We start from the raw sequence: 15,887 nt of genomic DNA on the forward strand, positions 1-15,887 counted from the left end.
ACTTTTCATAAACACAGTCCTGTACGGGGTGGCCCATTAGCAAAAAAAAAGCCATATCACATGGCCCATTCTTAAGTACATATCCTCCAGCCCTCGCCTCAATTTAAGATTATATAAGTCCTTTTCTGTCAATCAGTTTATTACCCTAAGGTAATAAAATGATTGACAGAAAAGGACTTTGGGAGATACTTAATTTGCGATACAAATTATCCAATTCAATTAGTGTTATTTGATATTTTTCAATCATAAAAGACACATATAAAATACATTTATATAAAAATAAATGTGCCAGACTTTATCAAATACAATTATTATTAAAAGTTAATTATGTTTAAAAAAATAATAAATAAAATGTACCTTCATTAGTTATATCAAAAAGGGAACCACATAGAAGCAATATACCCACAATACCCATCAGAGGGGGAACATCGCTCATAATAATGTTCACTTCATTAATGCAGAATAGAGCCTATATTGGCAACCAAACTACTCCTTCTGAGGGCCCATGTCCAGCTCAAGAATTTAGCCATAGCTATGACCACATGTTCCCTTGTATCTGTCTTTTAGATTCCCAATGCTATTTGGCATGATCTTGTGCCAATATTTAGACAGTTTGGTTTTAGCCATTTTTTGCGGGGACTCTTACATGCAGGGCACACAAATAATACATGGAGTATAGACTCTTCCTGATATGTGCACATGGTGCATTTTGTATCTCCATCTCCCCATCTTACCGTAAAAGTTTTTAAGGGGAGGGTGCCCACTCTAAATTGGTGAAAGAGTTTCCTGTCGCCAGGACTCGTAATGACATCCCAATAGGTCTCCAACCTATATTCATACTTAAGGTCTAAAAAGACACATGTCAGGGAAGCGCCGTCCACCAGTGACATGGACTTAAGACAGACCATGCCCCTATATAGAGAGTTAAAATAATTTTTTGATGGGAACTGATTCCCTTCTGGGTCCTCCCACAAGTGCCTAAGCCCCATGTCAAATAGCGTGCCCTTAATTTTTTTCAGCCAGTTGATTTTTGAGGACATATCAGCTTCTCTGATATGCTTGACTGCTTTGGCATAGGGTACTAACTCAGGGGTTGTCCATAGCCGTCTCCAATACGCTAGTGGTCTAAATCCTGCTGCCTCCTCAATGGAAATACTTCCCAAATCTAATAATAGAGGCTTAAGGGGAGACGATTGTGGAAGGCCAGTCAAATATCTCAAATACATATTTTGGGCTACATTTTTGAAGCCTCATACACCATACATTATGGAAGCCCTGATTTTCCCCTTATATATGGCTAATGCTCGACCTATCGGTTTGGTGTAAGACAGCCGGTACTCTTTTAAAAGGGCCCCTGCTAGTTAATTGTGCCTAAGGGCTAGTAAATCTATCTGAGGCTTCCAATTCATCCTCTTACCCATTGTTACACCCAGGTACGTAAAGGTGTCAGCTTGCTCCAAAGGTGCGCTATTCATTTCTACTCTGCCTTTCACAATTTTATGTTTATGCAGCACCATGAACTTAGTCTTATCAACATTGAATACTAGTTCATGGTCATTCCAAAATAAAGTGAATCTATTGAGGGCTTGTTGCAGACCCGATTGTGATTTAGATAAAATTAAAGTGTCATCTGCAAACATTAAAAGTGGAACCCTCGTACCAGCAAGAGTAGGGGCATCGGTTGGGTACTCAGAGTAATATGAGATAACATTATTAATAAACAAAGAAAAGAGGGTAGGAGCCAAAACACAGCCCTGCCTTACCCCCTTATTCACAGGAAACCTGTCTGTTAACTCACCCTGTTGACCCAACCAAACCTGGCCATAATTAAACTCATGAAGTTTAATAATAAAATTTACAATTTCAGGTGGCATCCCTACTTTCTTAAGTATGTCCCACAGTTTAAAGCGCGGCACCAAATCAAATGATGATTTTAGATCTATAAATGCAGCATAGAGAGTTGCCCCTGCAAAAACCACAGTACTCCAATAAATCATCATGAATCTAAAAACTTGATTGATGGTACTGACATAAGGGCGGAAACCCGCTTGAAAAGTGGATAGAATTTCTTGGTTATCTATCCACATATTTACCTTACTCAGCACAAGTCTGGCCACAATCTTTTGCATGGTGTCTTTAAGACTTATGGGCCTATAGTTGCTTGGACTGGCGCGATCCCCTTTTTTGCAAATAGGGATAATCTCCGCTCCACGCCAAGATTTTGGCAGAGGAGCACCTCTTGCCAGACCATTAACCATGCAATGTATATATTTAAGCCAATTTTTCTGATCAGATTTAAAAATATCTGCTGGAATGCAATCCGGACCCGCAGCCCGACCTGCTGCCACACCATCGAGGACCTTCTCAATTTCAGCTAAATCAAAAGTTAACACATTGTCATACAATATTTGTGGGTAGTGACTTGGGCTACTAATCGTACAAGCAAACTGGGTCCGATAATGCATGACCCATGCTTCAGGGGGGAACATTATTAACTGGTGAGGGCCCTATATCACCACAGCCCCATTTGACTATTTTCCAAAAACCCACCCAGCTTTTTCCACTACTTGCATTTAGAAAATCCCGACATCTTTTTTCATCGAAGGTCTTCTTTGCCCTTCGCTGGATTTCCTTATATTCAGTCCAGGCTTCCCTAACTTCATGCGGCAAACCCGTCCTGATAGCTTGGGAGAGGTGGGCGAATGCAGCCCTGCATGCCTATCATAACATTTTGCAGATTTCCGTATGACCTGCTTAGAACTCCCTTCCTTTTTTTTTTGTAAACAAAACTTTCAACTTTGTGAATAGCTCCTCATGTACCTTTGTGAGGGCAGGCAGAGATGCCTCATCCAAATCAAACTGTGAGAGAGCTAATAGGGTATCTTCAAGGGTTAACTTTATCAGGTCCAGAGTGCCCTTGTCTTCTGCGACCATTGCCCACTTTAATCTATGGCAGTCATTGGACATTATTACCTTAGCCGTGGCTATTTCAGTGCCCACCCTTTCTATTGGTTGGCCAGTGATTTTTAAAGTTAAGATTAGAGGGTCGTGAACACTCTCAATTCTACTCTGGACCTTCATATCATCTAACCTTGCCCACAATTCTAAATTGATAAAGAAGTAGTCAATTCTGCTACTTCTTATCACGTTGTTATACGTGTGGGTACCCTCACGATCAGATTTTGACCTTCCGTTTACAGCCCTCAAACCCATTTCCAGAGATAGGCTTTTTAACTGGAGCACTACCTCTGACCATTTGTTAATCGGGGTGACCTCCAACAATGGTATACCCCACGTCGCATCCTCGTCCCCAGTTAAGCTACCATCATCTAAACCCAGGGGCTCAAATGTACAATTAAAATCACCCGCTACTACTAGATGATATGCCCTTTTCAATGGTTTGATAAACGAATCAAGTTTTGAGATGGTAGGAAAGGCTTTCCCACCCACTAGCCCTCTTACATAGACATTGACTAAAATGAGACCTAGCCCATGATAAAAACAAATTTTGAAAGCCAATATGTCAGGGTTATCTATTGCTAACTCCTCCACCTGACAGCCTGCCTGCTGTCTCACCCAAATAAGCAAACCCCCAGATAGCCTCCCTTTATGACTAGCAATTGCTGATTTGCCAAATGCCAAAAACCAAGGGCGAAAAAATCGTATTCAGTGACCAGGTCTCCTGGAACATGATGATATCTTAGCTCTCTATGAAGCATGACCACTCAGAGGAAAATATTTTTGTTTGGAGGCCAGCAATGTTCCATGATAATATGGTTAATAAAGGGAAAGCAGTTCTAGCCCCCTTAACTATAGTTGACCTATTCAAAGTGCTCATTGGAGAACTTGACGTAGCTATCTGGGAACTCAGGACAGTCACAGGGAGAAAAACAGGCCGGACAGCAGTGTTCTCTAACAAGGGCGGGTTTGCAAATTGTAGTCAGTCGCAGGCATCTAGACCAGACAGAGAGCAAATCTATTAGCTAAATTTAAGTTAAATGGACCATGTGGAGTTCTGTGGGATGCCCTTGCATGGCGCGCTACACGCGGCATTGCCCACCCCATCATAGGGTTATAACAAGCTTAATAAAAGAACCCTAGGGGCAGAAGAGATATTTTCCCAGAGTGGTGCTCTGTATTAGTGCTACCTAGATGGTCTAGCAGAAATCTAACAACAAACTCGTTGTTAAAATTAGCAACTATACAGTCCCCTCTCCCATCCTTTGTAGAGTATCCTATCCATGGTGATCGTCTGGCCATAATCATCTGATTACAGATGTCCCAGTCCTGTACCCCAACCTCCTTCAGTTGTGTTGTAAGCCAATGCATGGTTTTAGCCATCAGCTGTTCGGTGGTTTCAATCTGGCCGTCCTGCAATACTGGGACATTCCTCAAGACCACCACCAAAGGAGCGGCGGCCGGAGGAAGATGCAAGACCCATGAACCCTCTAAGGCTGGGCTATTATCCAAACCCTCATGCATCCGGGGGTGTACTCGGCCATTTGGCCCAGGTATAGAATTTACCTGATTTACTAGTGGACGAATAGAGGGCCGATGTACATTACCACTAGCTGGCCCTATACAGGGTCTACCTACCCCCCCCTTCCCGAGCACACAGGCTAGCCCAATCAAAACCACTAGGCACATTCCCCAACTCACCCACTTTACTTCCCGCATCAACTACCCCAGCTGCATGGCTGATATCAACAACACCAATAATGCCTGCCGGAAATGACTCCAACCTAGTTACAGGAGGATTAGGGGGGTTAGGATTTGTGACTACTGGGTTACTTGGATGTAATTAATTGGTTTGTTTGTATCAGTAAACCCTCTATAGTACTGTGGTTCATCATGACCTTCAGTTCAAAATTATTGAGTCTCTCCTCGAATCTTAGACAGTCTATCAATGATAGGAATTAGTGATAATACAATCAAATTCCCCAATTTGTTCCACATAGCCTCAGCTTCACCGGAGGAATCACTCAGGAGCTCTGAGGTTAAAATTCCAGGCATGGTAGAAGCGGGAACCCCGTTGTTGATCTTGTTGATGTAGCACTTCCTCTATTTTTCATTGTCCTTTCGGATTTTGCAGGTTTCTGCCTCTGAGGGTCACCCCCGCTTCCTTTTTAGTGGAGGATCTGGGATTGGAACAGGAGTTTTGTTTTTGCATTGGGGGCAGACCTCGTAGCAATGCGTGGAGGTGGAGTACTTCAGGTGAGTATTGCATTTGTCTGTACTGACACAGCAGGTTGGAGAATAGTGTCCAACACAAGAAAGGTTTCCAATGGCCTATTAGGAGACTGACCAACATCACCTGCATTGTCAGAGGAATTAATATCTACAACCAAAGAACAGTCGGGAGTGCGAGCAGAAGCTGAAGCTCCCAAAGATGACCGTTGAGAAAGCTGGGGATCAAAGGATAGACGGCGCTCGGTTATGGCTATCTCATGTGCAAGAACCGAACTGGCTGTAAAAAAAATTGACCTAATGTCCCCACCAAACTTCCTGAGGGTGGCCCCTTTCTCCCCTTGCCCTCTCTCAGGTTCATCCTCTGGTGTAGGTTTAAATAGGAGTAACAAAATAAAATGTAAAAAGAAAAACTAACACAACAAAGTTCATGTGTGTTGCTCCTCTGATGAATAAAACCGCAGTATGTGACTGAGGAATAACCTTGCGGGGTGAACAGTCTCAGAGACTGGGCCCAGCCTGGCCTCACCTGGTCTCCAACTGGCTCAAACGGGCCCGCCCTTGGCCCGGCGCTTGCATCCTGCGAAGCGGGTGACGCAAGCAGCTTTGTGGGCTCCTCCCAAGGGCACTCACGTGTGGGAGAGCAGGGTGTCCTGGGACTAGCAGTCCCCTCTTCCAAACTCTGCAAAATCCAGCGATGCGGATCCAGTTACATAGGTGTTGCAGTGTGAGCGTTGGGTTTGCGTGTTTTTAGAACGTGCAGTAACTTGGCTTCATACCTCCAACATGACGGCTAGAATAGAGAAACGAAATGACCTCTCTTTTGTTTTCACCTACAATTTGTATGGTCTTTATCACATGATCTATCAGGTGGGGAACGTATGAGCTGATGTAGGTTTTTCCATTTGAAAGTGCCGCGGTGGCAACGCACACAACGCGGCCAGGAAAATGGGGATGAACTGAAGGACACACCACGCATGATTTGTGGTGATTCTTGGCCCTTTAGCTTGCTTATTCGGTGAAAATACGGAACGATAAAGATTATAATTGTCATTAGACTGATTGCGATCAATATGTTTTCTCTTTAGGGTTTGAACGCATCAAGGTTCTAGACCGGCGTGTCCGTTATTCTAGTCAGCAGTAACCATTTAATTGATGGGACACAAACCATTTGTATATAATGTTAAGATGCTGCGAGGGTTGAAGGACATGTACTTAAGAACGGGCCATGTGATATGGCTTTGTTTATGCTAATGGGCCACCCCGTACAGGACTGTTTTTATGAAAAGTACAGCTGGGGAGATTAATGGACGACTATATTTGTATCTATATTTCAGAGTGATACTATGAAATTGAGTTGAATGGGAAGTGCTCCTGCCCAGAAAAATAGCAGGTGCTTAATAACATTAATTTTCGACTATTCCCTTTATATGTTGGGGGCACCAGAGACTTGATAGCAGATGGTGTTGCCTTTGAGAGACTAACCGACACTTATTATAAGGTGAATCTTTTTTTTCTGGAAATTAATTGAAAGACTCAATCTTAATCAGTTATTATACAGTATGCTAGAGGGACAGATTCAGTCTTGAGTACAATTTGGACTGATGGGACTTACATTTTTTTTGATGTATGGTTGATGATATTTTTTCAACTTTTCCCCCTCCATGATTTTAGTTTAGATGGCGTTTACAAAAGGACAACTACTGGGACACGGATTGCGGGTGCCCAGGAAGATATTGGAGAATAATCTTGTGAGAAGGGTGAGAGATTTTCCAGTATGTGCGAGAAGAGTTCTAAGGTTTATTTGAGTATAAGGAAGACTGTTATCTGCCCAGGTATAACAAGTATTTGTGGGAATACATATACTAGACATTGAATTTGGGGGCTAAGCCCATAGGGACGTTTTTCAAACTGTTGTCCTTTCTTTACAACAGCTGTGGACTATATTCAACCAGAAGTATGAGTGAGTCGTGTCAAATGATGAACAATAGAACAACAATCGTTTTTGCCTATTGGTGGGCGTTAAGTTTGTGTAGTATTTTTGAAATCATTTTACAGGTTAATAGTCAACTCTTTGAGACTTCACGCTGTTTTCTGGTGATTATTTTACAAACACTGGGTGATTCTACTCTATAAGGCACTTCTTAAACTACTAAGATTATTTTTCAGTTCTTTGTGTCTTCCTTGAGATCTTTACGAGTAATTATTTGAGAGAGATATAGGCTAGGCATAACAATGTGTCTACTATCACAATTTCTTAACATAATGTCTGTTATTGTTATATACATTTCTTAAATAATGTGGATATTGGTGGGGACCTGTAGGAGTCCATCAATCAAGATAATTTGTGTCCATTATTGCAGTTGTGATACTGGATTACAGTTTGATTATGATTGAGCATGTACCAACTTGATTGTGATGTTTGGATCTCTAGTTTTTGACAAAATTGATATGGGTGGAAGATAATTTTTAGATATTTTTTTGATAAAACTGTTATTACACAAGTGTTTTACAATCTTGTATTTCAGCCTTGACAAAGTCTAAGGAAAGACAAAACACGTGTTGGCATAATGGCAGTCTTTTTTTAATGGATGTAACAACACAAAAAAATAAATTAACATCCAAACTACAAAGTATGGACTCTGTTTATCTAGGACAATTTGGAATCTTGAATGACCAACATTTTTTTGGGGACGGACATACATTTGTTGTTGGAAACTGATCTCTCATTCTTGAATTTGGGACTTTCTGGAATATCAAATGGTGTGCGGTATTTGTAATCAATTTATAGGATGTTATAAACTAACTCCCATGCTTTCCTATGGGTCAGATAGCTTTTCAATACTGAAAAAAGAAATTGGCAGTATTTCACTATCTGGACATGCCACACACATGAGGGCATGTCCTACCTTTTACATACACTTCACCCTGCCCACAGGGGTACCTTGGGCCTACCTCATGGGTGACATACATGTAAGAAAAAGGAATGGTAGTGCCTGGCAACTGGGTACAAACTGCGTGCAGACTCTGCAGTGGCAGGTCAGAGTTATTTTTTCAGGGCTACTCATGTGGGTAGCACAGTCAGTGCTGCAGACCCACTAGTAGCATTTGATTTACAGGCCCTGGCACACTCAGTGCACTTTACTAGGGACTGACAAGTAAATCAAATATGCCAATCATGGAAACACCAATCCATAACGCAATTTACCCAGAGAGCATATGCACTTTAGCACTGATCAGCAGTGATAAAGTGACCTGAGTCCTAAAAACCAACAACAGCGGGTCAGGAAAAAACATAGGAGGAAGAAGCAAAACGTTTGGGGACAACCCTGCAAAAAGATGTATCTCCTACAACCACACTCTGCAATACCCGTGCACACAAGTATTACCATCCTTGCAATGGGCAAATCTGAATGTTACCAATTGGAATGGGAAATGTCAAAAGAAAGCACCATTTTCTATATCGTCTTCCTGAATTCCGGATAATTCTCTGGGCATATTTCAGCCAGTTTTTTGGAGCTGGGCATGTGTGCCCTACAAACATTGAGACACTTGTAATAATTTTTCTACCGCAAATTTGAGTTTTCATCAACAAACTATCTGCTGAAAGAACGTGGCGTGCAGATTTGGAGACGCCAGCCGAGGTTCACGGGACCGACCCTAACAGGTAACTACCTTAAGGTGACTTTCACATTGCGTTCCAACTGAAGAACATAAAGTGGGACCACTGGACGGTGCGAAATGCGCATGTTACAATTTTAAGGTTATTACCTTAAAGCGACTCATGTAGTACATCTGAAGTTTAAGCATAAGAAGTGGGACCTCTGGATTGTGAGAAGTGCGCTTGTCCGAATACTAAGGCAAACATTACATTTCGTATCTTTCGGAGAAATTAGAGTGAAACAAAATCGAAAAATATCTGCTTGAATTTGGATTAATTTCTTTTGGAACATCTGCATAGAGGGAATGGATATATACTGATAAGACACTTTGACTTGGAATATACATACGTGACACCTATTACGCCCTGAAGAAGTTCCGCTTGACGGAACGAAACGCGTTGGCTGGTTTCTTAAATGAACTATTAAAAGAACCTTGAACTTTTTGCAATCAAGATTCAGCGTCTTTTTCATTTGGGACATTCTTTGATGATATACTTATCACCTATGTTTGGTGGAGATTTAACTTTGAAGCGGTGCTTTTTCAAGTTGGATAAAAAATATGATCGACAGTGACATGAAACTGGACTGTCTGTGTACTCGCTATATTGAGCAAGGTTTTATTGAAAACACATGCATGGCTCCATTACTGAAGAGTAGATGCTGAGAGGTGCTAGTAATCTACCATTATGGTACCTATGTTGGGACATGTGGTATAGCTTTAGGGGGTGTTTGGGGTGTTACACCTCTCTAATAAATGCATTTTTCTTTAAAGAGTTGGGTACAGGTGCCTTCAGTGGGGGTATGGTGAGGTGTCAGTCGGATTTCACTAGGAATTTTAACAAACAAAAATGTACACACGCACTCTCTCCGTCTCTGCTTTGGTTATTTTACAAAATATTGTGTTTTTTCTCACTTAGTACCCCTTTCCACTGCCCCCTTAAACCCCCTCTTGTGCACTCTGCTTGTTATATAATATAATTTAACATTATGTGCCAAGTGTGCCTGTTGCAAAATCTGAATATGCAATACACCCCACCAGCACCACCTGACAGTACCTGCCCACTAAAAACACTGACAGTAGCGAAATCAAATAATGACGTAAACCCTAAATTATAAGATCGCATATTTCGCCTTGCAAAGACCAGGTTACTCTTCCCAAACAAACAAGCACACGCTGTTCTCTGCATTGGGGCCGTATCATGTGTTCATTCCAAAGGCTCAAATGTCTCCAATAAGAAATAGCCCCCTCTTCCCTGGTTGAAGAGCAAAGGTCATAATAGACTTTCTATGTTGCAATAACTCCTGCATCATCCCAAAAGCGAAAACAATAAACACGTGTTACATTCTTTCCCTTCCTACAATCCTGCAATCAGAGTGATCGCAAATGTCCCCGCCAGATCAAATGTATGACTTCTGTGTTTCACTGTTACCTCCGAGCCTGCTGAACTCCTTCTCCCTGATTTCTTTAATTTTGCCCTCGTAGCCGTAGCCCCGCGCGTGGGGCAGCTCTTGGAAGTATCTGAAAGAGAGCAGCTCGTCCCATGTCCTGGTGGCATTGCTGAAGAGGTGCTGTGGCCTTTCCATGCTCTTCTCTTGCTCCAACTAGACAAGCAGCAGAAACCGAAGCAGCCGGTGCTTCCTCGCAGCGCGTGAACCTAGAGATTAGTAAACAGGAAGAGTGCGTTACACCTTTGTGGGCGGGGCCAGTAGACACTTCTGCTTGCGATGGGCGCGTGAATGATTACAGAGGTCTCCAAAGTTGTACTGTAGCCCTTCTCTATGCTTGACTGGCCGCCGAACGTATAAAATAGTGGTTCATGTTTGAAAATCATAAGCATATGTATATGACTAGTCAAATCATGTGCTCCAGTGTAAATAGAATCAAAGTGCACTCATTGTTTTTACTACTAAAGTGTAATGCCTTTAAGGGCAGCAACATATGCGCACCGCGCTCTTAAACACACCTAGGTAACTGGTTTGCTCGAGGCCAACACGAACGGGTATGACTGGTTTCTGGTTTATTCTCATCCCAGATAGTTAGGAAATACTTAATCGTGGCCACTGGAAATACGTGACAAGAAAGGTCCTAATTACGCAGCAGGTTTCACCAAATGATGTCGCTTAAAGAGGTAATTTATGCAACTTAATATCGCACATTTTAAAGCAGCATTTCTGCACCATTTTGTCTTTTTGTCACACGTTAACACTTCATGGCAAAGTTTTCACTTCATTATTATCAGTTTTCTAAATACAGAAATCCGCAAATGAGAGGTGACCTATCCCTCTGCGACGAAAGACCTGCCACTGCGCAGCAGCACGCGTTGCATTGTTTTAGTCAAGTCAACTCAAGAATACTTTATTTCGGTTTTACCGCCACAAAGCACAATACATTTTACAACTAATAAAAAAATAAAAAATAAATGTTACAATAAGGAGAACGGTTAAATATAAAAGTTAAAAACAGCCATTCCTTAAGCGACAGGGATATATTAGATTTTTAACTCAACTTTAACAGTTATAGAATGCCCCGGTTACTTACTGGTAATCTTCATTACTCCGAGTCCTAGTCTTCCTCGCCACAGTAAATACTAATAAGCATTCTGCTCCTACAGAAACTCCTAGCAAAGTTAACATACAAGTCTCCCTATCCCTCCAATATGGCCCCCAGTGGCAACCACCAATCACATAAAAGGATACAAGATCCCCACCTCAACCTATAAACCAAAGCTGTTTACATAAAGCCACAACAAAGGGGCGGGGGGGGGGAGGGGGCAGGGAAACTATACTGTGGCGAGGAAGACTAGGACTCGGAGTAATGAAGATTACCAGTAAGTAACCGGGGCATTACCTCCCTGTCCGTCTTCCTCGCCACAGTAATTACTAATGAGCAGATACCAAAGCAATATCAGCTTCATGGATAGGAAATACAGCCCACACATGGAAGGCAGCATAACAAAAAACCTCAGTGACAACAAAGGAGAGATATACACCTCAAGAAACCACTGAGTACAGAACTAAAGAAGCAATGGCAACAGAAGTACCAACCTCAAGCCGGTAATGAGAAAAGAAGGCATGAGGGGAAGACCAAGTGGTCGACCTGCAAAACACCCATGGAATCAACCGGAAAGGCGGACCAAGAAACCGCAACAAAACTAGTAGAACGCTCCCATAATGAACGAGAGAGAACCACCGACTGAAACAGACACCAAAAGGAGAGCCACCCAAATCCACCGGTAGAGAGCAGAAGAGATGGCAACAGACCCCTACGGAGCAACCAAAATGACAAACAAGAGGCTACCACAGAAAAAGCAGCCGTGCGAGACCATGAATACACCAAGGCATGTTACACAACCAAAAACGTGCAAAGGAGCCAACAGGAAGCATCTCGGCTATCGACCAACCAATAAGAGAACAAGCAGGCAAAAAAAACAGCAAGTCCCCTTCTTCCAACTGACCAAAGGGAACCCCGTGCAATGCACCAACACCTTCGGAAGGACCCACAGGGAGGAGATAACTCAGGACAAGGGGGCAGAAGGGCCAGAGATGCGAAAGACGAGCTATCAAAAGACCCCACAGACACAAAAAAAGGAGACCAAGAAAAAGCTCCAAAGGTAGCCCCCCCGAACATGGTGGGTAGAAAGGGCCAAGCCCAACCCACACGACCCTCCCCCCAAAAAAATATTCAGGACCCGATCAGGAGCCAAACCATAGTGTAGAACCCAATAGCAAAGGAGACCTAATGTGCAGCAAAAAACAACAAAGCAGAGGGGCGCCCGCACAGCGGGATAAGACCCGCAACTCCAAATGAACAATCATTCAGGAACAGGGAACACAGCACAAGAGCCAACCCAGAAGGATCACGGACCGGAACACCGGAAGAGGAACCAGAGGGCCCATGAAATGGATATAAAAGAAATGGCAACATCCAACCTGGACGCAACGCCGCCACTCACAACAGAGGAAATCATGGGGGCGAAGTCAATCCGGAACCACCAGTGGCACCAATGCCCCATCATACTCAAACCCCAGCACAATCGCTGGAATCAGGGGAACCAGAGGAAGGCAGACAACAGGCCCCTTGGCCACTTGAAGGACATCGCATCCATTCTCCAAGCCCATGGAAAAGGCATAAAAGAGGAGAAACAACGGAATGTGCCAAGGACCGAAGAAGCAAACAGGTCCACCATCCGACATTCAAAACATCACAATAATGGCAGGAATATCATCTGGAACAGATAAAAAGATCCCACCGAGGGAAAGATCCCACACAGACAGTCTGCCAACACATTCCCCCGGTTCGGGAGAGAAACCGCAGATAGTGAGGCCAACCATGACCCCGACCTGGAACAATGGAGTCGACAGAGGAAACTGAGGGAACAAACAATGAAACCCCCCCTACAGAGAGAAGCAGAACATGACAACAAGAGAGTCTGCCCGGACACCAACACGGTGAATCTCCAGCAAGGCCGGTAAACGTCAAGCGGCCCAACTGAACAGCCTTCAGCCCCATGAAACGGAGAACAAGAAAGCAGAGCCACCGACCACCAGGCTGTATCAAAGAGTCATCCAGAATAGCTCCCCCAGGCAACAGACAGGCACGCATAGTGAGCCCCCGAGAGGGAACAAACAAAAACGGACGACATCAGAACAGATGACAGACAACCAGCCACCAACCCAGAACTACCCCCACCAGGGCAGGCACAGGAACCCCCAAATTCAAACCAGACCATAGGGGCGTCAATGAGAAAAACAAGATAACTCATCATAAGAGACAAAGGGAGAGGAGCCCAAGGCACCACAAACAAGTATGCAGACAGAATACCCGGACACCCAACCAAAGTCACAACGGAGGGCAAGTTCCAGACACCAGGGACCGAAAACAGATGTCAGAGGCAATGAAAGTGCAGGATGCATGAAAATAAAACCAACAGCATCCCAAGCGAGCCCCAATGTACATCCGACCCAGAGAAGGAACCCGGAACCAAGAGAATCTGTGAACCACAAGGACCAGACAATTCCCCCGGACATGGAGCATTGCCCCAGACAAAAAAGAAGCAGAAACAACCAAACAACCAGACAAGGAAGACCACAATCCCCCACCCATGAAAAAGCCTAACAAGAGGTGCCTGAACCACAGCAAAGACACGAGGGCAGGAACACAGGAGAAAAGGACAGAGACAAGGAGGGAAGCATCCTACAAACAAAAGGAATCCAGAACCCCAACGAACGAGCAGAGGCAGGAACACCTGTAAGGACACCACTCTGATGGGAACAAAACATCAATCCAACCAAGGCAGATCCACCACCACCACAGGCCCTCCACAAGATATCTCACCAGGAAGAGAACAAAGAATACACCTGGCCCCCGCCGATCCACAGGCAGCGGAACAACAGCGCCATACTCCACAAGGTAGCAGAAGCCCCCAACAGAGCCTCCAAACATAGAGGGAATCGGGGACAAGGGGGGACCGGAAACCTTCTGGGGGAGACAGAAGGAAACAAGGAGAAAACCAACAACACCAACAGGAGAGCCCAGTGGACCGACACAGACCACATCCAGCCGAACACAAAGAGATACAGATGACCCCCCCAAGGAAGCAACCTGAGGTAGCAGACGAGGAGGAAGAGGCGGCAGGGAATGGGGACTAGCCAGAGGAAGAAGTATCCCGGCCACGCCCAAGCCCATGAAAGGTCGGAGGAGCCCGCCCACCACGATCAGGAGCAAGTGCAGAATCACTCATCAGAACATCACCAAGTGAGCACCAAAAGGCGAACACCAGAAAAGAAGTGCACAGGATCAAAATACTCAGCGCAGCATCGGTACCGTAAGATCAGAACCACAACAGGTGAAAGGCCACAGCACCCGGTTATACCAGGCGGCTGCCCAACCAGGCACCAACCCGGAGTGACCTGTAACTGCAGAGAGCAAAAGAGATCAGGAGTGGCACAGGACAGAATGGGCAGAGGCCCAAGAAGTCAAAGGAAACGAAAGAAAGAAAACCGCCCCCATCATTCCATCAGGGGGAGAGTGGGAAAACAACCACACCCAGTCCAACATCCACTGTAACAGAGGTAGGAAAACAAACTGCAAAGTCCTGCAAGGGAGAACGATTATCCAGAAACCGGGGGAAATCATTCCAACAACACCATACCAGTCAGCCACCAACATCCCCAAAACAGGAGAGTAGAGAGGCAACGACACAGGTCGAAATAACGCAAAAAAATGAGAAACCACCACGGATTCAGGAAACAACAGGACGGAATGGAGGCATTGAAGAACATCAGTAAAACCCGACCCCTGCACAAAACGACCACAGAGGGCCACACCTTCTACCCCCTCTGAGACATGGGAACACATCTGGCCCAAGGGGGAGGAGGAAGCGAGTCCCGATCATGCAAGGCAGCCGCCACCGCAGTAATCAATAGCTGCTGCACCCATGCAAGGGAAAGGACTGAGTCCTGATAACCAGTACAAAGAACAACCAGTAAGAGCACCACAGCAAGTAGGAGCACCAAAAGCATACAATCACCATGGAATCCGGAGAAATAGCCCCAGACATGGAGCGGCAGTACCAAAGCAAGCATGTCCCAGCATGATCCCAAGAAGAAGCGCAGGAAACCAAGCGCCGACCCCTACAGACCACAGCAAGAAGCCATGTCCCACCAGGAAACGGAGAGGAAGAGGAAACTGCCATGCAAAACAGGGAGGCCCAAAAAACATGTTATGTAGAGTCCCCTAAAGCAGGACTCAGTACCATGGAAAATGAGAGCGGCATGTAGGAGAAGCAAACTTGTATGCGATTCACCAGTGACCGGGAGGGAAGTCAAAAACACAACCAGAGACCGCATAAGCGCAAGTGGTGGAAGCCAACAATGCAGTCTACAAGCGCCATATCCGTAGTCCAACAACACAAGCACCGGCACGCTGAACAGCTCGGACCCGTCAGCCGATCCGTGCAGCAACTCACTGTGATCCTACTGCGAGGCAAGCGGCAAGAACACACGCTGTAGCAGAAGCGGACAGAAACCGCGAGTGAA

The 15,887-nt window shown here is 44.6% G+C and overlaps 1 protein-coding gene across 1 annotated transcript in view; it reads right to left on the reverse strand.

Moving 5' to 3' along the window:
* Positions 1 to 10,508, reverse strand: part of LOC147723041 (molybdenum cofactor sulfurase-like) — a 1,924,377-nt gene extending 1,913,869 nt beyond the window's left edge. The window contains exon 1 of the mRNA XM_086965414.1: positions 10,280 to 10,508. Coding sequence (XP_086821540.1) covers positions 10,280 to 10,433 — 154 coding nt within the window. The 5' untranslated portion in view covers positions 10,434 to 10,508. The remainder of the gene's footprint in view (positions 1 to 10,279) is intronic.
* Between the last annotated feature and the right edge of the window lie 5,379 nt (positions 10,509 to 15,887).

This window comes from Lissotriton vulgaris, chromosome 4_1 (assembly GCF_964263255.1).
Source record: "Lissotriton vulgaris chromosome 4_1, aLisVul1.2, whole genome shotgun sequence".
NCBI lineage: Eukaryota > Metazoa > Chordata > Amphibia > Caudata > Salamandridae > Lissotriton > Lissotriton vulgaris.